The sequence below is a fragment of the Urocitellus parryii genome, chromosome 11 (assembly GCF_045843805.1).
Source record: "Urocitellus parryii isolate mUroPar1 chromosome 11, mUroPar1.hap1, whole genome shotgun sequence".
NCBI classification, from domain to species: domain Eukaryota; kingdom Metazoa; phylum Chordata; class Mammalia; order Rodentia; family Sciuridae; genus Urocitellus; species Urocitellus parryii.
The window spans coordinates 72986156-73013463 of record NC_135541.1 but is presented as its reverse complement, the minus strand read 5'-3'; the positions used below and the strand labels follow the sequence as shown (position 1 = coordinate 73013463).

Genomic DNA, 27308 nt, shown 5'->3' with positions numbered 1-27308 from the left:
CCGAGTTTGGCTTATTTTGCTTAATATAGTGTTCTCAAGTTTCATCCATTTTCCTGCAAAGAACATAATTTCAATTTTCTTTATAGCTTACCAAAACTGCACTGTGTAATATATACTACATTTTCTGTTTGTTCGTTAATGGACACCTAGGCTGGTTCCATAGTTTGACTATTGTGAATTGTGCTGCTATAAATATAGTAACGCAGTTATATGTGTTTCTTTGCAAGCCTGATAATTTTTTATTGGATGGCTAACATTGTGCATTTTACATTATTGTGTTTCATTATTTTCCTATAGGTATTCTTAAACTTTGTTCTGGAATGCAATTAAATGACTTGGAATGCATTTGCTCTAGAGTAGTATACAGCCTAGGAGTGTTAACCCTCTACCCCTGCACTGAAGCAAGACCCTTTTGTGTACTCTGCGCATTGTGCCTAGAAACAGGAGATTTTTAAGTCAGGCTGGTGGAAACAGGTATTGTTGCCTGCCTTGTGTGAAAGTGGCCACAGTTACAGCCAATCTTTTCTGGTGGTTCTTCCTTTCCTTTGGGTAATTTCCTTACATGAGTGTACTGTTCAGTTTCAGCTGAATACTTGAAAGAGATGCTTTGACAATCTCTAAAGATCTCTGTGTAGTTCTTTCCTTTCTGGTCTCTTGTCATGTGAACTCTAGCTACCTTGATCTAACTGTAATTGAGTACCTGAAGTGTGGCTTATCTGAGTTATGATGAGTCTCAGCTCCATCTCCTCAATTCAGGGAGTTTATTAGGTACTGTCTTGAATTTTCCCCTACTTGTGCCAGGTCCCAGAAACTTTCTCAAGGAAAGTAAGATGGCATTCACAGAGTTAATGTGAACCTCAGAAATTGTTCTTCATTATTGCCTGTTACCCACAGTCTTGAAAACAATTGTGTTCATATATTTTGTTAATTATCATTTGGTTGTTTCAGGTAATAGGGCAAATCCAGTCTCTGTTACTTCATCATGGCAAGAATGAGCTTAAGAAGTTTTATGTTTTCCTTTGTCATGGGAAGAGTTCTGAATAACATTACAAAAGTTGATTTATATTATTTGACAATTAAGTTTAGGAATTAATACCATATATAAATATATTCTCTACTCAGCTTTAAAAATTCACTGTTGAGGTAATTGTTGAAATTTTTGCTTTAAAGGGAGCTGTGCTCAGGTTTGGTACCTTCCTGTTGAGATAAAGACAGAAAATAGTGATAAAACAAAGTTTAAAAACTGGGGATTTTGAGCTTGGTCTAATTGAGCCACATAAAAGATGACCTAATATCAGCCCATGCAAACCTGATGATAGAAATTGTCTCCTTCAGGTGATCATTTCCTAGGAATTCCTTTCAAAGGATTTTCTTTGGCTTTCAGCATTTGATGGTAAAGTAAGAAGTTGTGTATGCCACATGATAATTACTTGGTTTCAATGTGTATGTGTATTAGTTTTAACTTTTTATTCCTTTGCTTACTACATTTTAAAGAATTTTGAGCAAAAGTTTTGTTAAAGGTTTTAGGAAGAGATAGTTTTTTAACATGATATGTAAATTGGCAAAGTTTCTTGGATAAGATGAAATTGGAAGAAGATCTCGAAAGAACAGAGTGGAGTGTTGGCTGTTGTGTGAAGGCAGTTATGAGCATATAGGTTCTTAGAGAGAAGAACTTGGCAGGACCATTACAGAGAGCAAAAGGAGTTATGAGGTGGAAAATGTTAGGGGGATATGAAGCTGGGGCAGGACTGGCAAAGCCAAGAACTTACAGATCTCTCTAAAGAGGGTAAAGAAATTGTAAGTTTTGAGTTGGTTTTTACACCGATGAAGTAGTTTGCATAAAGTACAACTTCTGGTGCTTGGTTTGTAAGTGATCAAGTTTGAATTTATCGTTATGGTTGTGACCAGAAATTGCTGTACAATTAATTGTACAAAGTATTATGTTAAAAATTGTTTTAGGCAAAGTGTGGGTTAATGGTGAACTTGTTCCTAAGCAGTTCATAATTTATGCTTATATGCCATGTGCTTAACTTTTATGTAAAAAATTAAGGAAAATTTCCTGAAATTGTTTAAAAATTTTCAGAAAAGAGATTTTGAGACTGGGATGTAGTTCAGAGGTAGAGAGTGTGTTTAATAGGCATGAGGCCTGGGTTTCATCCCCAGGTGTCACCCCCCACCCCCACGCACACAAAAAGTTTGTGAGGAAATAAAAGAAGGTTGTCACCCTTTGTTCTTGTGTGAAGTATTAAAAAATTTCAATATTTTTGTGTTCAAATACTAAGTCACGTGTATGTGTATAATGTTTTAAATCATTAAAAGCTCAAATTCCATGGGAAGGATTTATATTTACAGAAAGGTTGAATGTAGTGATATCTTGTTTATCTTTAGGAGAACAATACTAGGGGAAAGATGTGTTCATCTAATTTTAATCAAAAAATGAAGTAAAATGACACCATACTAAGATTCAGCTCTCTTCTTGTTCTGTCCTACTACCTTCCCTACTAGTATTATTACTAGTATCATGTCTGGGAGAAAATTGTAAGAATAATAATTTAAAATTTCTCTGGCCATTTCTGTGATTTGTGATAAAGATGTGTAAGTTATATAACTAAAGTAAAAATTAAGGTAGATGTTTTTATTGGGATTTATTTTTTCTTCCCCCAAATGTAAATGAGACTATGATTGTGTTATTTAACTATTTTTAATTCAGGAGATATAAAAATGGCAATATTTTAGAAAACTAAAATTTAAGAAACATGAAGGTATCAAATTCTATATAGAAACTCTTTTTATTCCTACAGTTTTATTGCAGCTATTACATTTTAAAAACAAGAGCATGTGTGTGGCAACTGTGGAAAGATGTGAAGAAATGGTTCAGTGTGATGTCAAAGATCAGTTTGAAGAAAGTTAATAATTGATAGACTTAAAGTTGAAATGAGACAACCTTTCCCCCCCATGTGTTAAATGTGTTTTCTTTTTCATTTTAAAAATACAAAGGCATTGGCAGAGATGAATTTAAGGAGGTAAGTTTCAAGTATAATAGCAATGCATTTTAATTCAGAAGGGAAATGCTACTAATTAAAATTTGAACACGTCATTATTTGTGTTGTTTAAATGTTTGTCATTGCAACTGTTTGTTTCCTTTTACTTTTTGTTATTTGGAATTCAGTTTTGCTTTTTAGCTTATTTTTTGGGATAAGATATGATAATGAAGAAGTGGAAAGAGTTCTTTTAAAGTAAATGTATGTTATGGTTTTAAAGTTTGGTAAGCAGGAGTCTTTGATGTCAATTTTAAATATGTTTGTAGTTTACCATCCAGCATGGTAGCTACTAGCCATATGTGGCAATTGGGCACACAAACTGTTACTGTAGTATTCTGGTGTATAGTTTACTTTCTGTGAACACCAAATTTTGAATACTTGATTTGAAAAAATAATGTCATTAATTAAAAAAAATTTGATTACATGTTGTAATGACATTTTGATGATATTTTATGAAAATACAATATTAAAATTAATTTTAAATATGGCTACCTAGATCATCTAAAATTATATGTGGCTTGCATTATATTTGTTTGACTGATCTAGGTGATGTTAAGTTCATCTTACATTTATAATTTTACTGTAAAGTATTACCTCAGTTTTCCTAGGGTGCTCTCCATAAAACATCCAGTAACATAAAGGGAATGAAAAGCTTACAAGCAAAGTAGATATTTTCAAGTCTCTGTTAAAAAAAAATCATGTATTTTTAATCATAGGAAAAGTCTTTAGATCTTCATTTGAACTCTCTATTCTTTTTCTTATCACTGAAGATTACTTAAATTTTTATCAGCTGGATAAAGTAATTTCCAAACCATCAGTTTCTGATCAGAGGTTTGGAATGTGTTCACCTTCTCTGAGCTGTCATCTGAAAGAAACAAAACAGGATAAGAAATGTGTTTTTCAGAATTGAAAAATCCAGGTCATTTTGGAGCCTGTCTTTTGTGTTGTCTTGGAGTTGTTGCCTATGCTAATTCCTTGTTTTTTCTCTTATTTATCCTTTTCTTATTTCTGTTGATCTGAGACACAGATTTGTGCTTGATGATGATAAGAAACAATGTGACTACTCTGTGAGTCAGTCATGTAGTTTTGCTATTGTATGAATGTTTATGTCCCTTCAAAATTCATGTATTGAAATTTAATCCCAAATGTGATGTTAAGGAGTGGGACCTTTGGGAAACTACCCTCAGGAATGGGATTAATTTACTTTGGACTTTTCAGCCTCCAGAATTGTGAGCAATGAATTTCTGTTGTTTATAAATTAACCAGTCTAAAGTATTGTGTTGTATTAGCCCAAAAATGGAATAAAACAAGTCTTTTGTTACTTACTTGCCAATCTTTTAGCTGACAAGTTATCTTTCTCCCAGCATATTCATATTCTGTTCCTTTGGTGTAACATTATAAGAAATGTTTGACCTTCATGTTTGAAAAGTTGCCCCTCTATTATAATAAGGCTTTTTGAAAAACTTAAGTGCTAGCATATTTAACTTTCCAGGTATTTTCTCATATAGCTTTTTTTTTTTTTTTTTTTGTCTTTAGAGCTTTATAAATTCTCTTGGTAGCTTGAAAGTTACCAGCTGATATTGACCAGTTTCTGTAGTGTCCTGCTGTGGTATACTTAGGAAAAATTTTACCAAATACAATATCATATTCAAAAAGTTTAATGTCAGCTGTTCACAAATAATTACCAAATTTCTATTTGTAATCTCTACCTTTCTTCTGAACTTTAGACTTGTTTCTTTAATTGCTGCGCTTATTTATCTATATAGATGTCCCCAAGGTATTTCAAACTACATACATCCCAAAGAAACCCTATTATTTTTCTTTTCCTCTTTTATATTTTCAATCATAGGTTGAGAGACTTTTTCTTTGATCTTTATCATGTGCATGCTTTTATACACAAACTGTGCTTCTTTCTCACGTGTTTCTTTCTTTCTTTTTTAATATTTTGTTTTAGTTGTAGTTGGAATAATACCTTTGGTGAGCCACAACCCTAGCCCCCTCTCATGTGTTTCTTGGGAAGTATGCACTCTACTATTTCCTTAAATAGGTAGTGCTTTGGTGAGAAGGTTTGATTCTCAGAGACAAAGGTATAATGAAGCTTCTCTCTCTTGAGATCTGAACTACTCTCCATGGTGGAAAATTCCTTCATTCTCAACTTATTTCTTAGTCCTACCCATTAGAGAATTATAATACTTTCTCCCTACCACCAATTCTAGACTTTCTCCATCTATTTTTTATATATTTATTTTTTAGTTATAGGTGGACACAATGTCTTTATTTTACTTTATGTGATGCTGAGGATCGAACCCAGTACCTCACACATACTAGGTGAGCGCTCTACCTCTGAGCCACAACCCCAACCCTATATTTTCTCCATTTTGATACTATTTGAAGTCCAGCTGATGCTGCCTCAGTACCCTCATCTCAGCCAATGTATTGCTGTAGCCGTTTGGAACAACTGACCGTAGATCTGGAGCCACTTTAAGAGAAACTTGGAGTTGTCCAGTTAGGGAACTGAGGGTTATGTGTTTCCCATTTAATAGAAATCCAGCCTCTGATGTCTTAGCCTGGCACTGTCTGGGAGGGTGAACAGATCTGATCTCTGAATTACAGTACAATAGTAGCAGATAAGAAATGGTCACACAAACTCATGGGAAATGCCTTAGATTACAATGAACAGTATTACTGCTGGGCCAGTATTTTCCGTCAACCTGATGTTTGTTTGTTTGTTTGTTTTTTCCTTCTCATTCATCATAATGAAATTGCGGTGGAATGGGAAGTGTGGGGTGGATAGTTTTATTTTTTTATAATAAATTCATGTAAACCATAAAGCCATGTAATCTGGAAGGAGAAAAATAAATAACAGAATAAGTTTTGGATAGACTTCTCAATAATCCCATTACCATTTTCCAGAATCAAGTCTTTGGAAATAGTTGACTTTCAGGTAGTGTGCTCCTCTACTACTATGTCAGAGTATCTTATTATATTAAAATTAGGTGGCAACCTGTTTAGGAGCCTTCCTGAGTTATTACCACTTTTAGCAAGAAGGAATGAGAATAGTTGATTCTAAGTACATATTTATGAAGTCTACATATTCTTTTTTGGGGGCAGTACTGGGGAGCAAACCCAGGACCTTGAACATGCTAGGCAAACGATCTACCACTGAGCTACAACCCCACCCCCAGTCTCCATTTTCTTGAAGAATATATAAATTCTTTTCATGAATGCATCATTTAATGACAAGATAGGTTCTAAGAAATGCATTGTTGGATGATTTCATTGTTGTTATTAACATTGTAGGGTGTACTTAGATAAACCTAGATGGTGGCCTGTTGCTCCTAGATCATACTGTATGTTATTACTATGCTAAATACTATAGGCTACTATGAGTATTTGTGTATCTAAACACAGAAAAGTACAGTAAAATTGTGGTATAAAATGGGACATCCTATATAAGGTGCTTACCCAGGAATGGAGTTGCTCTGGGTGAGTCAGTGGTGAGTGCATGTGAAGGTCTGAGATATTAGTGTACATCAGACTTTATACTCTACCACGCGGCCTGCACAATGGTTTCATTAATGAGGTTCTAGGCATAAAGTTAGTTAGAAGAGATCGAAATAAAACACACAGACTCAGTTACTTTATTTCTATTGCTAGGTCCGAGACGGCTCCCCTCTCTGGTTCGCTCCTCTAACCGCCCAGCAGGGCAGCAAGGATTACTCAGGGCTAGCCGGAGAGAGAGAGAGAACACGCTGGGGACTAGCCTTTTATTGGGGAACAAGAGATTCAGGGGAGAATTCCATCCAATGAAGGTTGAGGGGGGTGCTGCACTCCAAGGTCAGGGTCAGTGATTGGGTCCCCGGGGTCAGTGGTCAGGCACACCCCCACACAGATGGACTCTCTCATCAGGAAAGGGCCGGGAAAACTTTGACACAGCCAAAGTGCCTCAGACCCTTAACAGGAGTCACCCAATCACGTGTTAGAATGGCTTCCCACATTATATAAGCTGCACACTTTGGCTTCTCTACCTTTATAAAAACAAATATCAATAAACTATAGCTTTTTGACTCTTATTTAGCTTAAAACAAATGTATTTTACAGCTGCACAAAAATATTTTCTTTGTGTTCTCATTGTATAAACTTTATTCTATTGAATTTTTATTTACTTTTTAAACTTTTTTTGTTATAAACTAAGAAACACATACATTAGCATAGGCCTACTCAAGATCATTAGTTTTACTGTCTTTCTCTCCATAACTTGTCCCAGTGGAAGGTCTGTAACAATAACATAAGAAGCTGTCTTCTTCTATGATAATAATTCTGCCTTCTGGAATACCTCCAGAAGGACCTGCCTGAGGCTGTTTTACAGCTTTCTTTTTTAATAAGTAGAAGGAATACATGATAACAAGTATAATGTGGTAAATACATAAACCAGTAACAGTTCATTATTAGGTATTACATACTGCACATAATTGTATGTACCATACTTTAAAAATTTGTTAAAAAGTTTAAAATTTTTAAAAAATTTATTTATTTTTTTTAATTGCAAATGGACACAATACCTTTATTTATTTATTTTTATGTGGTCCTGAGGATCGAACTTAGTGCCTTATACGTGCTAGGCAAGTGCTCTGCTACTGAGCTATAACCCCAGACTTGTGCCCTACTTTTATTTTTTTACAACACAGCGCAATAGGTTTTTTAAAAAATATTATCACCAGAAACATGAATAATATGTTATACTATGTTGTGATGTAGCTGTCAATAGGTGGTAGTGATTTTTCAGCTCCATTATATAATATTATGGGTCCATATTATGTATTCAATCCATTCTTTCGTCAGATTGTCATGTGATACATAACTGTAGTTCCTTAGGAAGAGACGTAATAAAATAGTTTAGTAGTACTTCTGCAAAATGTTCTAACTCTTAGGACTGTTTTTAAATTTTTTTTTAACTGTAGTTGGACACAATACCTTTATTTTATTTATTTATTTTTATGTGATGCTGAGAATCAAACCAAGCACCTCACTTGTGCTCGGCGAGTGCTCTACCGCTGAGCCACAACCCTAACCCTTCTTAGGACTTTTTTGTTATAAAAATGCTAAAGTTTTTCTTTAGAAAGTTCTAAACTTCATTGTACCAAATCAATTTGTGACCTAGCTTAGTCCACGTAAGTGAAAGAGAAAAAATTAACCTCATCTGAAACTGAAGGTAAAACAAATGAGTCAGAAATAAATAGTTCCAGTTTTTAGGATGGCTGAGTATGTTCCAAACCAGAAATGATTAGAAAGGAACTTCATTGCACCAAATCAATCATAAGCAAGTTTGCAGTTGACAGGCATTTTAATTCACCCTAGAGTCACAAAGGAAACAACATACTACAAAAATAGAGAATTTGCATCAAATAATCTGTCTCCGGACTATGGCTTGAAAAAACTTACACTTGTCAGATAATAGTAGGGTCTGTGTTTAGGTCTGTCAGGAAAATGGTGTTACATGTTACCAGGAACAACATAGGGACTACACTGCTGCCAACATCCTGCTGCCAGGAGCACATCAGGCATATACATGAAGATATATTTGAGAGGAAATGAACTTGAAGAAGAAGCATATGTGCAATACTAAAAGAAAAGGGGTCTTGACCTAAGTTCAGCAAAAATACCCAAGTAAAACAAAAACAACTGGTGAGCTTTTCTTAGTTTAAACATTTATTCTTCAAAATGTGTCTCATCATAATATGGTGATGTTTCATAATTTCCAAATCAAGATACAAATAATTCTTAGTTCTACCCTTTTGCTTCTGTTCTCTTATATAGAAACATTATATCTCATGTCAGTATACAATATAACATAGTTAATATGAAGAACAAAAGCTTGCTTGGCCCTAGTTTGACCTCAGTATAAGGAAAATCCCATGACTAAAACATTTAAAAACAAACCTATAGCAAAAAAAAAAAAAAAAAAAAAAAATTGACCTTCATGCAAGACTGACAATTTAAAGATGGATGTACTGCCTGTAATACCAGCAACCCTGGGAGACCGAGGTAGAGGATCACAAGTTGGAGATCAGCCTCAGCAACTTATCGAGATCCTACCTCAAAATAAAAATTAGGGCTGGGTTTTCGTTCAGTGGTAGAATGCACCAGACTCAGCAACTTAGTGAGACCCTGTCTCAAAAATAAAAATTAAGGGCTGGGGTTGTGGTTCAGTGCTAAAGTACTTGCCTATCATGTGTGAGGTGTTAGGCAATTCTCAGCCCAGCAATAAATAAATGTTCATTGACAACTAAAAAAATAAAGTAAGAAGTCTGGGGATGTAGTTCAGTGTTAAAAAACCCCTGCGTTCAATACGTAGTTACACCCCCCCCACCACCAAAAAAGAAAAGAAAAGAAAACCACCATAGCTACACTACCAAAAGCACTATAAAGACTTTAATGCAATTCCTATTAAAATCTCAGTGACATTCTTCACAGAAATAGAAAAAGCAGTCATAAAATTTATCGGAAAAATAGGAGACCCAGAATAGTCAAAGCAGTCCTTAGAGAAGCAGGAGGCATCACAATACCAGACCTTAAACTATTCTACAGAGCCATAGTAACAAAATCCTCATGGTATTAATACCAAAACAGACACATAGAATAGAAAACACAGAGACAAATACAGTTATCTCATACTAGACAAAGGTACCAAAAACATTCATTGAAGAAAAGAGAGCTTATTCAACAACTGGTGCTGGAAAAACTGGAAATCCATATGTAGCAAAATGAAATTAAACCCTTAAACTCAACTCAAAGTGAATCAAGGAGTTAGGCATTAGACCAGAGACCCTGCACCATCTAGAAGAAAAAGTAGGCCCAAATCTTTACCATGTTAGCTTAGGAACTGACTTCCTTAACAAGACTCCTAAAGCACAAGAAGTAAAATCAAGAATGAATAAGATGGCCAGCTGTCCCACTCCTTGGTTTATACTCAGAGGACTTAAAATCAGAATGTTACAATGATGCAGCCATGTCAATGTTTATAGCAGCTCAACTTGAAATGGCCAAACTATGGAACCAACCTACGTGCCCTTCAGCAGATGAATAAAGAAAACGAGGGGTTTGTTTGTGTGTGTGTGTGTGTGTGTGTGTGTGTGTACGCGCACAATGGAATATTAGCCATAAAGAAGAATGAAATTATAGCCTTTGAAAGTAAATGGATGGAACTGGAGAATATCATGCTAATAAGCCAGTCCCCCCAAACCAAAAGTCGAATGTTTTCTCTGATATGCAGATGCTAATTCATAGTAAGGTGGGGAGCTAGGGAAAAATAGAGGTACTTTGGATTAGTCAGATGAGAGTGAAGAGAGGGGAGAGGGTATGTGGGGATAGGAAGGATAGTAGAATGAATCAGATATTATTACCCTATGTACGTATGTGATTACATGACCGGTATGATTCTACATCATGTACAACCAGAAGAATGAGAAGTTATATTCCGTTTATGTATGATATGTCAAAATGCATTCTATTATCACTAATTAAAACAAATGAAAAAAAATCCAAACTAAAACCCCTACCCTGAAAACTCATCTGCTTTGTCAAATTCAGTTGAATTATATTTGCTTTTTAAGTAATCTGCTTTAAAAAACAAAACCACCACATTAAAAACCAAAGCTACCACATCTATTTTTGGGTTGGTATGTTACATATCATATTTAAGAAAAATTACTACAGTATTAATTTGCATAACACTCAAACTTCTGATCAGAAGGTAATCACAATTTTAAAAGCGTAGATTTTGGGGAGATCCAACATGGCGGCAGGCGGAGAGGCAGCACTTTCAATACCCCCTCAGTGATGGGGTCATAAAGACGCATAGATAACGCTTAGATTCTACCAACGGAGAATCTCCTAGCAAAATTCCACTGAAGAGAGACCGGCCGGGAGCTACTAGGATTTTTTGAAGTGACAGTTTGCCCCAGACGAGCAAATCCCCGCCACGAGATGCAGGGGTCCAGATCCGTCAGCTGCAGTCCTCGCACCGCGGCACGGCTGCCGGCTACTCCGCCCGCCACCAATGTGACTGGGTCCCGCTAGCCTCCGAGATGCAGCTTGGCAGGAAGAGGTCTTTAGCCAAGCCTTCAGGAAATAGCCAGCCGGGAGCTGAGGCCAACCAGGGACGGACCTGTCCCACCCCTCCCTTCGGACACTCCAGCAAGGAGCCTGGGGCCCGCCATAGCAGAGAGGTGACGTCATCGGAGTTCGGCCGACAGAATTCCTTCCCAGCAGAATCCACTTTAGCAGGTGTGTGACTTCCTCCCCATCCAGATACAAGCAGCCAGGAAACTTCAGGGATCTCTCAGGGGTCATGTCTGTAGGGAAGCAGAGGGGATCCCCGACCCCCAACCCCCCATATCACCAGTGGTGACTCCCAAGGTCTCAGCTGCCAGTTTATCACAGCACTGGGGCTTAAATGGGACACGCGGTTGGGCTGCAAGTGTAACTAGATCTCTGGGGAACTGCTTCTGGTGAACAGGACCTGGCTGGCTGGCTGACAGGAGGAAGGGGGGGAAGGGCCGGAGAAGTGAAACGGCTCTGGACTGACAAGTTTGAGAGACTCCCAGGAGACGCCTTACAGGGATTGCTATTAACAGGTAGAGGGCAGAAGCTCCGCCTACTGGAAGAGAAGAAAATGGATCTCTAAGACTTCAATTTTTTTTCTTCTTCTCTCTCTGTTCCTTTTGCCCCTTTTCCTTCTTTCTTTCTTTACTGTTTCAAGTTTTATTGTTCTTTTAATTCTCCTCTATCTATCTCTCTCTCCTCCTTTCTTTTTAAGAGCACCTTCATTCTCCTACCCCCCCAACTTTCATCCCAAGCATTACGTCTTCCATTACATGTAATTGTCTAAATGCAAATAGGTGAATGTCTTGAGGCTGTCTATAGGGCTCCTAAATACCTAGCTACTACCAACACCCTGATCCAATTGCCTGTTAGTATTCACCTTCAGTAGAGCAATCTTCTAAAGTAGCCAAGACATACTAACCCTCATACCATCATAGCACCTAACCTAAACATAAAGTCCTAAGAACAAATAACAAATCACTATATGCATACAGAACCTGGAAGCCTTTTATGAAATGAATGAATCAGCTTTAAAGTACAATAAAGCCCAACATTTCTAGGCATAATCTCCCACCACAAAGAAGAGACAGCAGAGATATACAAAGCCAAAACAAATGTATAGGACAAAGCAGTTACAAAGCAGTCAAACAGAGCTGGAAAGTAATGTGAACAACATGAAAAAACAAGGATAAAAAGGATTACAAACAATGCAGGACAACTTAAATCTACAGGAGGACCTAGAAGCATCAGAAACATGGACAGGGAAAGAAATCAAGGCATACCTAACTCAGATGGAACGGAATATTAGAGAAGACATGAGACAGCAAGTCCAAGCAATGAAAGTATATTTTGAAAATGAATTAAACAAACAAATTCAAACTGCAAAGAACGAGCTTTACCAGGAGATAGAGATTTAAAAAAAAAAAAAAAACCAAACAGTAATCCTAGAAAGGCAGGAAACCATAAACCAGATTAAAAACTCTAACGAGAATATTACAAATAGACTAGATCAAGTAGAAGTCAGAACATCAGATAATGAAGACAAAGTTTATCCACTTGAAAAGAATATAGTCAACACAGAAAAGATGCTTAAATCTCACGAGCAATCTATCCAAGAGATATGGGATCTCATAAAAAAACCAAATTTGAGAGTCGTTGGGATAGAAGAAGGCACAGAGGTTCAAACCAAAGGAATGGACAACCTATTAAATGAAATAATTCTAGAAAACTTCCCAGAGATGAAAGATGGAATGGATTGCCAGATCCTGGAAGCCTACAGGACCCCAAACATCCAAAACCGTAATAGACCAACTCCAAGACATATAATTATGAAGATAGCTAATATACAGAACAAGGAGAGAATATTAAAAGCTACGAGAGAAAGGAGGCAGATTACATTCAGGGGTAAACCAATTAGGTTAACGACTGATTTTTCATCACAGACTTTGAAAGAGAGAAGATCCTGGAACAACGTATTTCAAACACTGAAAAATAATGGATTCCAACCAAGAATACTGTAGCCAGCAAAATTAAGCTTCAGATTTGACAATGAAATTAAAATATTTCACGATAAACAAGAGCTAAAAGAATTCGCAGCCAGAAAACCAGCACTGCAAAGCATTTTGAGCAAAATACTACAAGAGGAGGAATTGAAAAATAGCGCCCCAAACTAACAGTGGGAGGTATCTCAGTAAAGGGGGAGAAAAATAACCAAAGAGGAAAAACTAGCCAAACTAAAATAAATAAATAAATAAACATGACTGGAAGTACAAACCATATTTCAGTTGTAACCTTAAATGTTAATGGCTTAAATTCACCAATCAAGAGACATAGGCTAGTAACCTGGATTTAAAAAACAAATCCAACAATATGCTGCCTTCAGGAGACTCATATGATAGGAAAAGAGATACATAGGCTGAAGGTGAAAGGTTGGGAAAAATCATACCACTCACATGGCCCTCGGAAGTAAGCAGGAGTGGCCATACTCATATCAAATAAAATCAACTTCAAACCTAAGTTAATCAAAAGGGATAAAGAAGGACATTATATACTGTTAAAAGGAACCATCCACCATCAAGACATAACAATTATCAATTTGTATGCACCAAACAATGGTGCTGCAACGTTCATAAAACAAACTCTCCTCAAGTTCAAGAGTCAAATAGACCACAACACAATAATTATGGGGGACTTCAACACACCGCTCTCGCCATTGGACAGATCCTCTAGACAAAAGCTGAACAAAGAAACTATAAAACTCAGTAACACAATCAATAACCTAGACTTAACCGACATATATAGAATATATCAATCATCATCAAGTGGATACATGTTCTTCTCAGCAGCACATGGATCCTACTCAAAGATAGACCATATATTATGCCATAGGGCGACTCTCAGTAAATATAAAGGTGTGGAGATAATACCATGCACCATATCTGACCATAATGGAATGAAACTGGAAATCAATGATAAAAGAAGGAAGGAAAAATCCTGCGTCACCTGGAAAATGAACAATATGTTAGTGAATGATCAATGGGTTACAGAAGACATAAAGGAGGAAATAAAAAAATTCTTAGAGATAAACGACAATACAGACACAACATACCAGAATCTATGGGACACAATGAAAGCAGTTTTAAGAGGGAAATTCATTTCCTGGAGTTCATTCCTCAAAAAAAAAGAAAAAACCAACAAATAAATGAACTCACACTACATCTTAAAACCCTAGAAAAGGAAGAGCAAAACAACAGCAAATGTAGTAGAAGACAAGAAATAATTAAAATCAGAGTGGAAATCAACGAAATTGAAACAAAAAAAAAACCATTGAAAAAATTGATAAAACTAAAAGTTGGTTCTTTGAAAAAATAAATAAGATCAACAGGCCCTTAGCCATGCTAATGAAGAGAAGAAGAGAGAGAACTCAAATTACTAACATACGGGATGAAAAAGGCAATATCACAACAGACACTACAGAAATACAGAAGATAAATAGAAAGTATTTTGAAACCCTATATTCCAATAAAATAGAAGATAGTGAAGATATTGATAAATTTCTTAAGTCATATGATCTGCCCAGATTGAGTCAGGAAGACACACACAATTTAAACAGACCAATAACAAAGGAAGAAATAGAAGAGACCATCAAAAGACTACCAACCAAGAAAAGCCCTGGACCGGATGGGTGTACAGCAGAGTTTTACAAAACCTTCAAAGAAGAATTAATACCAATACTTTTCAAGCTATGTCAAGAAATAGAAAAAGAAGGATCTCTTCCAAATTCATTCTATGAGGCCAACATCACCCTGATCCCAAAACCAGACAAAGACACTTCAAAGAAAGAAAACTACAGACCAATATCTCTAATGAAGTTAGATGGAAAAATTCTCAATAAAATCCTGGCTTAAAAATCCAGACTTAAAAATAAGAACTATATGATCATCTCGATAGATGCAGAAAAAGCATTCGACAAAGTACAGCATCCATCCCTTTATGTTCAAAACACTAGAAAAACTAGGGATAACAGGAACTTACCTCAACATTGTAAAAGCTAAATATGCTAAGCCTCAGGCTAGCATCATTCTAAATGGAGAAAAACTGAAGGCATTCCCTCTAAAATCTGGAACTAGACAGGGATGCCCTCTCTCACCACTTCTATTCAATTTAGTTCTTGAAATACTAGCCAGAGCAATTAGACAAAAGAAATTAAAGGCATAAAAATAGGAAAAGAAGAAATTAAATTATCACTATTTGTGGATGATATGATAATATATCTAACAGACCCAAAATGGTCTACAAAGAAACTGCTAGAGTTAATAAATGAATTCAGCAAAGTGGCAGGATATAAAATCAACATACATAAATCAAAGGCATTCCTGTATATCAGCAAAAAAACTTCTGAAATGGAAATGAGGAAAACCACTCCATTCACAATATCCTCAAAAAAAATAAAATACTTGGGAATCAACCTAACAAAAGAGGTGAAAGATTTATACAATGAAAAGTACAGAACCCTAAAGAGAGAGATAGAAGAAGATCTTAGAAGATGGAAAAATGTACCCTGTTCATGGATAGGCAGAACTAACATCATCAAAATGGCGATATTACCCAAAGTTCTCTACAGGTTTAGTGCGATGCCAATCAAAATCCCAATGGCATTTCTTGTAGAAATTGATAAAGCAATCATGAAATTCATATGGAAAAACCCAGAATAGCAAAAGCAATTCTAAACAGGAAGTGTGAATCTGGAGGTATAGCAATACCATTTCAAACTGTACTACAGAGCAATAGTAACAAAAACAGCATGGTACTGGTACCAAAACCGGCAGGTGGACCAATGGTACAGAATAGAGGCACAGAGACCAATCCACAAAATTACAACTTTGTTATATTTGATAAAGGGGCTAAAAGCATGAAATGAAGGAAGGATAGCATCTTCAACAAATGGTGTTGGGAAAACTGGAAATCCATATGCAACAAAATGAAACTGAATCCCTTTCTCTCGCCATGCACAAAAGTTAACTCAAAATGGATCAAAGAGCTTGATATCAAATCAGAGACTCTGTGCCTGATAGAAGAAAAAGTTGGCTCCAATCTACATATTGTGGCGTCGGGCTCCAAATTCCTTAATAGGATGCCCATAGCCCAAGAGTTAATAACAAGAATAAACAAATGGGACTTACTTAAACTAAAAAGTTTTTTCTCAGCAAGATAAACAATAAGAGAAGTAAATAGGGAGCTTACATCCTGGGAACAAATCTTTACTCCTCACACTTCAGATAGAGCCCTAATATCCAGAATATACAAAGAACTCAAAAAATTAGACAATAAGATAACAAATAACCCAATCAACAAATGGGCCAAGGACCTGAACAGACACTTCTCAGAGGAGGATATACAATCAATCAATAAGTACATGAAAAAATGCTCACCATCTCTAGCAGTCAGAGAAATGCAAATCAAAACCACCCTAAGATACCATCTCATTCCAGTAAGATTGGCAGACATTATGAAGTCAAACAACAATAAGTGCTGGCGAGGATGTGGGGAAAAGGATACACTTGTACATTGCTGGTGGGACTGCAAATTGGTGCGGCCAATTTGGAAAGCATTATGGAGATTCCTGGGAAAGCTGGGAATGGAACCACCATTTGACCCAGCTATTGCCCTTCTCGGACTATTCCCTGAGGACCTTAAAAGAGCGTACTATAGGGATACTGCCATATCAATGATCATAGCAGCACAATTCACAATAGCTAGACTGTGGAACCAACCTAGATGCCCTTCAGTAGATGAATGGATAAAAAAAATGTGGCATTTATACACAATGGAGTATTATGCACCACTAAAAATGACAAAATCATGGAATTTGCAGGGAAATGGATGGCATTAGAGCAGATTATGCTAAGTGAAGCTAGCCAATCCTTAAAAAACAAATGCCAAATGTCTTCTTTGTCTAAGGAGAGCAACTAAGAACTGAGCAGGGAGGAAGAGCATGAGGAAAATAACAACATTAAACAGAGATGAGTGGTGGGAGGGAAAGGGAGAGAGAAGGGAAATTGCATGGAAACGGAAGGAAACCCTCAACGTTATACGAAATCACATATAAGAGATTGTGAGGGGGAAAGGGGGGAAAAACAAGGGAGAGAACTGAACAACAACAGATGAGGTAGAGAGGGAAGATGGGAGGGGAGGGGGGATAGTAGGGGATAGGAAAGGCAGCAGAATACAACAGTCACTAATATGGCATTATGTAAAAATTGTGAATGTGTAACTGATGTGATTCTGCAATTTGTATTTGGGGTAAAAATGGGAGTTCATAACTCACTTGAATCAAATGTATGAAAGAAGATATGTCATGAAGTTTGTAATGTTTTGAACAACCAATAAAAAAAATAAAAAAATTTAAAAAAAGCCCAAAGATGTGAAAGAAAAAAAAAGTGTAGATTTTTCAAATTTTCAAGACATTTGAATTTTTCAAATTCAAATTGGCTTGTATTTTTAAAAAATATTTATTTATTTTTGGTTGGACAGAATATCTTTATTTTATTATTTATTTTTATGTGGTGCTGAGGATTGAACCCAGGGCCTCGCATGTGCTAGGTGAGCACTCTACAGCTGAGCCACAACCCCAGCACCTGTATTTTTTAATAAGTAAGAAATACAAACTATAGTTATTTTTACAGAGTAACACAGATGAATGAATAATGTGTTAATTCAGAGTCCAGTCTCTAAATGAGAAGAGTGAAACAGAAAGGCTTAGTTTTTCAGTGTATAGTTTGAGCTCTGTGCATGGTGGCACATGCCTGAAATCCCAGAGGCTCTAGAGGGCGAGGCAGGAGTAGGAGGATTGCAAGTTCAAAGCCAGCCTTAGCAACTTAATCCTAAGCAATTTAGACCCTGTCTCTAAATAAAATATAAAATGAGCTGGGGATATGGCTCAGTGGTTAAGTGCCCCTAGGTTAAATCCTCAGTTAAAAAAAAAAAAGAATTGAATTTCAAATATGTATACATGTGTATAACCATAATGTCTATTAAAACTTAGAAAATTTTTGTAATCTTAGAAAATTCCCATCATCCCAGAGAATTTCTTTCTAGCAACCTCAGTCTTGTAGAACTTCTTTTCTGATTTTTGATTTGCATTTCCCTGATGAATAGTGTTACTGAACATCTTTCATGTGCTTATTGGCCATTTGTGTATCTTCTTCTTTTTTAAAATTTTTATTTTATTTCTTTAGTGGTTGATAGAACTTTATTCATTTATTTTTTTATTTATATGTTGTACTGAGAAACGAACCCAATGCCTCACACATGCTAGCCAAGTGCGCTACCACTGAGCCCCAGCCCTAGCCCCATTTTTGTGTATCTTCTTAGGAGAAATATATTTTCAAATATTTTGTTCATTTTTTTAATTGAGTATTTTTTTTTAATGATTTGTTAAGAGTTCTTCCTATATCTAAATACAAGTTCTTTATAGTTTGCAAATATTTTATCCCCTTTAGTGTGTGGTCTTTTCACTTTCTTTAGATTAGCTAGTAAATTACAAAATGTTTTTATTTTGTCAAATTCCACTTTCTTCTTCTTTTTTTTAATCTTGACACTTATGCTTTTAGAGTCATGTCTAAGAAGGCTTTTCCTATTTCAAAGTTATGAGGATGTACACCTCTATTTTCTTCTATACTATGTTTTTGAACTTTATATAAAGAAACTCGTATCATGCGTACTTTTTTGCAACATTCTTCTTTCATTCAGACTAATGTCTATAAGATTCATTCATGTTGATACATTTATCTCCAGTTTCTTTGTTTTATGGAGAAATATTGGCAATGAATGGATATATCATAAATTGACAGTTTATTTTTCTGAACATTTGTGTTGTTTCTGTCGTTTGGCTATTATGAATAAAATATCTGAACTTGGAACTGCAAGGTTTTTTTTGTTTATGTATATAATTTTGTGTGTGTGTGTATGTGTGTGTGTGTATGTGTGTATTCGCACTTACTGGGCCATATGAACGCAAATTTTAACTTTATAAGGAATTGACAAACAGTTTTTCAAAGTGATTATATGATTTTGTATTTTTTATACTGATTCTTATGAGAGTTATAATAGCTCCCATCCTGCCAACATTTGGTATGATGTCTTTTTCTTTTAGAATTAGAGCCATACCAGTGTGTGGTTTTAACTTGGATTTCTCTGAAGACTAAATAGTTAACTTGGGGGCTTATTAGTCATTTGATTATCTTGTTTTAGAAAGTGTTGGTAAAATCCCTCACCAATTATTGAAAGTGTGGTGTTTACCTTTTTATTAATTTTAAGAGCCCTTCTTATATTTAGAATATAAATAAGTTTTGTCAGATATATATACTGAGAATATTTTTTCTTGGTCTATGTCTTGTTGTTTCATTTTCTTTATTTTTTTAAATTGTACCTTTATTTTATCTATTTTTATGTGTTGCTGAGGATAGAACTAGGGCCTCACATGTCCTAGCCAGGTGCTCTAACCATTGGGCTACAACTTCAGCCCTGGTTTTTTATTTTGTTAATGGAATCATTTGAAGAGCAGATTTTTGTGAAGTCTAATTATTTAATCGACTTTTTTTTAATGATTAGTATCTCCTGTGTCTCATTAACAAATTTCTTCCAATCTCAAGGTTGTGAAGAGGTTTTCTGTATATTTTCTTTAAGAGGGCTTTTAGTTTTAGTTTTTGTATTTAGGCTTATCATCCATTTTGAATAGTATTTGTATATGTGATGTGAGGTAAGGCAAGGGTAACATCCTTAAATAATGTAATGTCTTTATTTGGAATAATATTTTATTTGTTAACTATCATGGTATATGTTATTTCAGTGTTCTTTGAAGGTAAATTGCTTAGCTAACTTCTGTAACCCATCTATGAGTTCACTTGGCATTTCTGTTTATCCAAATAGTTACAGCTCAGCAATCTCTGAGACCTTTTATGTACTCCAAAAGTCTTCCAATTAGGCATTTTTAAAATATGTACATCTATTATACCTCAAACTTAGGTTTAAGTTAGTATCATAATTTCCTTTGAACTATGTGTGTCCCAAATGATGATGGTAATGCGGTTTAACTATTTGGCGTATACCAAACATATAGCCAAGTGAAATGAAGAATTTAGGTCCAGATATTTCAGTGATTTTTTTTTCTGTACTTCATTTAGAAGTCTTTAGAAACATAAAGAAAATTACTTAGTCATACTAATTTTTCCATAAGAAAAATTACGGAATTTCTGAAATAATATATATGGAAAACAGTGTTTAAAGCAAATAAAAATATGGTAATTGATGCTTAATTTGGCTGTAATACATTTTTATGTTTCCAGCAGTAGTTAGGAAATTTTATTTAAATTATTATTGCCATGAAAATATATTAAAATTTTCCTAAAAAGGAGGGAATTTATTTTATATTGGTATATATTTTTTTAATATTTATTTTTTAGGTGTAGATGGATACAACACAATGCCTTTATTTTTATGTGGTGCTAAGGATTGAACCCAGATCCCGCCTGTGCTAGGCGAGCGCTCTACTGCTGAGCCACAATCCCAGCCCCTATTGTGGTATTTTTTTAATATGACATCTAAAACTTGGAAAGTTTTTCAAACTTTTTAAACTGGGATTATAATTTTCAGTTTAATAAAGAGTTAATGTACTTTTTTTCTTTTTCTTTTTTGAGGTGTTGGGGATCCAACACAGGGCGTAATGCAGGCTAGGCAAGTGCTCTATCACTGAGCCATAGCCTCAGCCCACTACTTAATATCTTTTGTACTGAGCTAAATGATTTAAGGAATATAAGCGTGTAGATCCTCCAAGGGTGGTTCTATAACTGCAAAATAGGATTTGACTCGTGTTTTCTCTCTCTCAGTTTTTCTATTTCATAAATTAGTATTGCAAACATTTTTTTGTACCTTAAGCAGATGCCTTTCTGAAAGAGGTACTGGAATTGAGTGGTAGGTAGCCATGTTAAAAAACAAATAGATATATTAGGACCCTTATTATTTGAATTATTTATAATCTACATCTTTATAGTTATAAAGCCACATTTCCAGCCTTCCTTTTTGTATCCTGTGCATATGTAAAGAAAAGATGAGTTATGAGTTATGAGTGATGAGTAATGGACTGTATCTTTGAAATTACCTTAACGCATCTTTCTTTAGAGAATGAGAGCTAAAACAGGGTTAAATACTCAAAGACTGCTGGGGTATTAAAAGTGATGAGATTCCAGTTTCATTTTGGAAGCCTAGTGATGAATAGCAACTATTGACTAGAGTTTGGGAAGAGGGTAAGGATTGTGGAGATTGGGTGAAATCCCTCTTCATCCTTAAAGGAAGACGCTCCTACTTAGTGTATCCTGTTTTTACTGTGCGGGAATATGGACCTGATTCTGATTTCTATTTCTTTTTCAAGAAATATAGTTATAAATAGGCTGTATGTATATACTTTTTGTTTAGGCAGATTAGGTATGAATATGTGAAACAAATAAAAAAGAGACTTGGCTAATTTCTGTGGCTCTGATTACTTTTCTTAAAACCTTGGTCATATTGTAAAACATGAAAGGATTAGTAATTCCATAAAATTTGTTGTACTTCTCCCAAGCATTATTTTTTTCCTTGAAGTCCACCCAACCACTTTTTACATTAGATTTACCCTAATTTGATTTTTAAAAAAAGATTATCTCTCACTACTTTGTTCAGATGCTCTCAAATTCCTGGGCTCAAATTATCGTTTTGCTTCAGCATCCTATGTAGCTGGGACTATAGGCACCTGCCACTGTGCCTGGTTCTCTACTTTGAATTTTTAATGGAAATGAAAGTAAATTACAATGAGACTAATTGCACAAATATTTAACATTATTTGCTGTTTCAAATTTTGAAACTCCTATACCTAGGTAAGAAAAAGATATTGATTATTTTATTGATATCAACCAAAGATTATTGAAATCATGTACATTATTAAAATTATCTTAAAACAATGGTTAAATCATGGTAGTCAAACTCCTAAGTATCATCACTCCTTCACCTAATATCACCGTGAGATGAGATATTCACCAATTTTTAATTATGTTTTAGATTATTAGAGACGGATAGTAAGTCTTTAAGATCTGTAAATGGGTCAAGAAGAAATAGTGGCTCCTCTCTTGTATCAAGTTCATCAGCCTCCAGTAATCTCAGCCACCTTGAAGAAGATTCTTGGATTCTTTGGGGAAGAATTGTTAATGAATGGGAAGATGTGCGCAAAAAGAAGGAAAAACAAGTTAAGGTATTCATGTTTTTTATTGAAGTTTTTTCTCTCACCCCGTAGGGTATCAGGTATGGATTATTAGAGAATTAGAAAAAAAGTCAGATTTTAGTGATTTCCAAGCTCTGTATAGTGAAGAAATCTGCTTTTAATGTTTTCATTTATTTGTGTTTCATGGAATTTTTTTTAAAGTATTCACTGAAAATTTTATTATGTCATTTACATTGTCATATAATTTATAGATACTGTGTTATTCAGTTCTCTTAAAACACTGCAAGAAAAGTAGCCTTTAAAATCCCATTAATAATCGCATTTTACAGTAGAGAGACTGGGGCTTAGCAAGTTTGACTAAGTATCACTAGACAGTGGGTGGCAATACTAGGACCCTAGCCAGGCTCTTATTTTAAGTGATTGCAACACTAAAATAAGATAATTGGAAGTCATAGTATCAACTATGTGTTATTACTTTAATATTTAAATACCATTTTCATATTTTCTTAGCTCAAAGGAGTAATTTTGTTCCCCCAAATATTCCAATTCTTCATGAAATTTTTACATGTAGGCATCAGTTGTTATAGAGGTGCTGAAAATGGAAATATATAGCTGAAAATTTTTTAGAAGTTAAATTCTCTCATTTTATTATAATTTTTGTACTTGGAATTGAACCCAGGACTTCATGCATAAGCAATCTATCACTAATCTAAACCTCTGGCCCCTTTTATTTTATTTTGAGACAAGATCTCCTTAAGTTGCCCTGGTTGGCCTCAAAGTTGTGATACTCCTGCCTCAGTTTCTCAAGTAGCTGGAATTACAGGTGTGTGCTCATGTCCAGCCAAATTCTCTCATTTTATAGATGCAGAAATGAAGTTGTGACATCATGCATTCTTGAATTAGCAGTATTTTTCTTTTCTGCTTTCAATAGCAGTTCTAAATGTGATGGGTATGATACCATCATTCATAGCTCTGCAGGCTGTCAAGTCTAAATACTTTTAGAGGTAGAATTCTTGGTGAAATGGCCAGAATTTATGCATGGCTTTGTAGCACATCCTCTCCCCATAACAAGAAAAGGATATACCCAAGAGCAAAATCTTATCCTTGGTTAAAAAGTTTCCCAGTTTATTTTAAAACCAGCTACGTGAATTGATAAAAATTTCCACTCTACTCCAACCATCCCTCACCCACCAAATAAGTCTTCTTTGGCTTGCAAATGTGAGACTTATTAAATAATTCAGATTTAAAATTTTACTTTTCATTTTTAGGAACTTGTTCGTAAAGGAATACCCCACCATTTTAGAGCGATAGTTTGGCAACTTTTATGCAGTGCACAAAGTATGCCAATTAAGGATCAGTATTCAGAACTCCTGAAAATGACCTCACCTTGTGAAAAACTGATCCGGAGGGACATTGCTAGAACTTATCCTGAACATAATTTTTTTAAGGAAAAAGATAGCCTTGGACAGGAGGTTCTATTCAATGTGATGAAGGTAAGTTCTGTTTGTTCATTTTTTAAATGAAATGAATTCTCAAAAAGTTGAAATTATACATTTCCCATGATAAAGCATGAAATTCCACATAATCAGTTGCTTTGGCAACAAAACTGATTTTAGCATAATTTCTACTGTAACTTTGCTGCTACATTACTGTTTAACTTAGAGAACTTATTAGAAAATTTATCACATTAGTTGAAAATTCATTCACATTACTTGGCAGGAAATAAAGTAACATATTAATAATTACTCTTCTCCAACCTACTCAGAGAGAGATCCTTTATGAAAATGGACAGTTCACTTTATGTGAGGTTCATAGTCTAGGATTCAGTTTTCTCCCAACATGGCTGCATTCATGTCAGCAAATTTTTCTGTTTGCAGTGGCTTGAATTGTTAAGGGTTCTTAATAAAGATTTTACCTAATTTTTTTCTTCAACATTGCCTTTTCCCTTCCCTTAGATTCTTTTTATTCCAGCTATCTTTACGAAACACTTGATTTCTTGTTAAATCATTTTAATTTTGCTTAAGCTTTATCATAACCCTACTCTAATTTTATCTTAATCAGATACAACTTTTAGTTGATTTTTAAAGCTCTGTTACCTTACTGAGTACACATTCCCTTTTTTCCTTCATCCTTACCAGCTGTTGCTTTCTAATTGGAAATAGTCAAATGAAAATTTTATGTAATAAAACATTTGCTCTTAAAATATTTATAGGATAACATCTACAACAAGTAAACAATATTTTTTTCTTTAAAAAAATTGACTTTTAATCAACTCTTTCACCAATTTCAGGTTTTGGGAGAAGGAAGGTCTAATATACCATGTCAAAATATTTTGAACACCATATTTTACTTTTTAGGCATATTCTTTAGTGGATCGTGAGGTTGGTTACTGTCAAGGAAGTGCTTTTATAGTTGGATTATTGCTTATGCAGGTAAGTTAATACAAGAATTAAATGTCTAATTAAGTTCTTTATTAAGGTTGGATTGGAGGGTTTAAAAAGCATTATTTTTATTAAGTATAAGTGAACATTCAGTATTTTTCCCTAAAGTCTAATTTGAATAATAATATTTTAGTTTGTACTTTGAAAGATGAAAAGTGTTGAAATGATATATAATAGTGTCTTTCATCAAATGATATTTTTTAAGGGTGTTTTAAAAAAATCTTTATTTATTTAATTTATTTTTTATGTGGTGCTGAGGATCAAACCCAGTACCTCACAAGTTCGAGGCAAGTGCTCTACCGCTGAGCTATAACCCCAGCCCCTCAAATGATATTTTAACAATTTTTTCTTTTTTTTGTGGTGCTAGGGATTGCCTACTCTGTACCCATTGACCCATATGCCCCACCCCTGAACTTCTTGATGCATACAGTTATAATGTTCTACCAAAACCTGTATCTACTTTTAAGTCTTGTCAACATTTAATGGGGAGTAAGGATATGAATAAAATGATGACATGAAGTTCTTATCTATGTTGTTTGACATCTTTGAAAATGTATATAGCAATTTTATATATCATGGACCTGCAGTCTTATTATGTACATCTTGCCAAAAGCTCTAAAATAGTGTTACTCAACTACTTTTACTGTTCCAGGGATATAGCATTGACAGTGACTTATTTGGGGAATGGTTTGGATGGGATATTTTCAGAATTTAGGGACGGGACGATCATAACCTTGAGAAGAAATGGCATAATAGTGTTATCTCTTTAGCTTTTTTGGTATATATTTATTTCATTTATTTATTTTTAAGATATCCATCTTTACTCTTTACTCCTGGGAAGGAACTTTGGAGATAACTTGATTTGAATCATGTAGGCTGCATTTTGCATCTTAGTTCTACAGTAGATCTATGAACTTGGGATAGATTATTTAAACTCTGAATCTTTTTTTTTTTTTAAAGAGAGAGAGAGAGAGAGAGAGAGAGAGAGAGAGAGAGAGAGAGAGAGAGAGAGAATTTTTTAATATTTATTTTTCAGTTTTCGGCGGACACAACATCTTTGTTTGTATGTGGTGCTGAGGATCGACCCCGGGCTGCATGCATGCCAGGCGAGCACGCTACCGCTTGAGCCACATCCCCGGCCCCAAACCTCTGAATCTTATTTAAATCATATTATCTATGTTCAGATTCTTCATGAGGGTCATATGAAATATTATATATAGAAGTCCTGCTTGGTGTTTGGCATTTAGAAGACATGCAGTAAAGGTTCAATGACTTGCCCCAAATCACACATCTTGATAGATAGAAGCAGAGCAGGAGTGAGAAGTTCTTTTTTCCTGATACTTTAATTTTCTAGCTCTTTAATTTACCTGATTTTTAAAGCTTTGTGTCAGAAATGTACATACACACACACAAACACATACCCACACACACACATAGACCCTACCTCATTCTCTCTCGGGCTGTGTATAGAACACAGGGTCTTGTGCATACTAAGCATATGTTCTACTACATCATGCTATGCTTCCAGCTTATGTCTTTTCTGAGTAGCATAAACCTGGTGTCTGAGATACTAAGTTGACAATCAAATTGACTTATTTGTATATTGTATTATAACATAAAAACTGATTCTAGTGATTATTACAGGATTTTTGTCCATTTCTAGGTGAAACTTAGTTATAATTAATATAATACAAAACTAAGTATGTTAATGTTGAGGGTGTAGATGTTCCACAAAGTTGTGACTGTCTTCATTTGTAACTGGTCAATATTGGTAGGTCTTTCAGCATTGAACTCAACCATCCTTATCCTTTTGCTTTTATATCAGCTCCAGAGTAATCCTTTATTATCTGAACATAGATAATATTATTTAATTTAGATTCTGAGGTTAAATAATCTTGCCCAAGTTCATAGATCTACTGAAGAACTGAGATGCAAAGCCTAGTTTACACAATTCAAATCAAGTTATCTCCAAGGTTCCTTTCCAGGAGTAAACTTCTGAGACTAAAGAATAAGGTAGACGTCTTAAAAATAAATAAATGAAATAAATATATATCAATAAAGCTAAAGAAATAACATTACTATGCCATTTCTTTTCAAGGTTATGATCATCCTGCCCCATTTCTAATCCTTTAGTAGTCAGCTCTACTGAGTGTCTACAGAGCAATTTTTCCCTACTTGAGGTCTGAGTGTCAAAAGAGCTGCCTAGCTCTTTAGGAGCCCTAAGGAGCTAACCACACTTTCCTTCAAGGTGCTGAAGACAATGGTGATAGTGATATGAGCATGGCACCACAATTGAAGTCATCAGTGGCGTTTTAGCTGTTTTTGTCAGTGGCAGGCAGTGTGCCACTACAACAATAATCTCTTAATAGCCCAGGGCCACAAGGTAAAAAGTGTGGTGGATCCAGATTGAAAAACCCCCCTCTTTGATTCTAAAGTTTATGCTTTTATATTTCTAGTATGTAGTGTTTCCCA

The 27308-nt window shown here is 35.0% G+C and overlaps 1 protein-coding gene across 1 annotated transcript in view; it reads left to right on the top strand.

Moving 5' to 3' along the window:
• The window catches only part of Evi5 (ecotropic viral integration site 5), a 210497-nt gene that overhangs the window by 47115 nt on the left and 136074 nt on the right, over positions 1-27308 (top strand). Inside the window, exons 3-5 of the mRNA XM_026403112.2 lie at positions 22236-22425; positions 23664-23888; positions 24753-24827. Coding sequence (XP_026258897.1) covers positions 22236-22425; positions 23664-23888; positions 24753-24827 — 490 coding nt within the window. The remainder of the gene's footprint in view (positions 1-22235; positions 22426-23663; positions 23889-24752; positions 24828-27308) is intronic.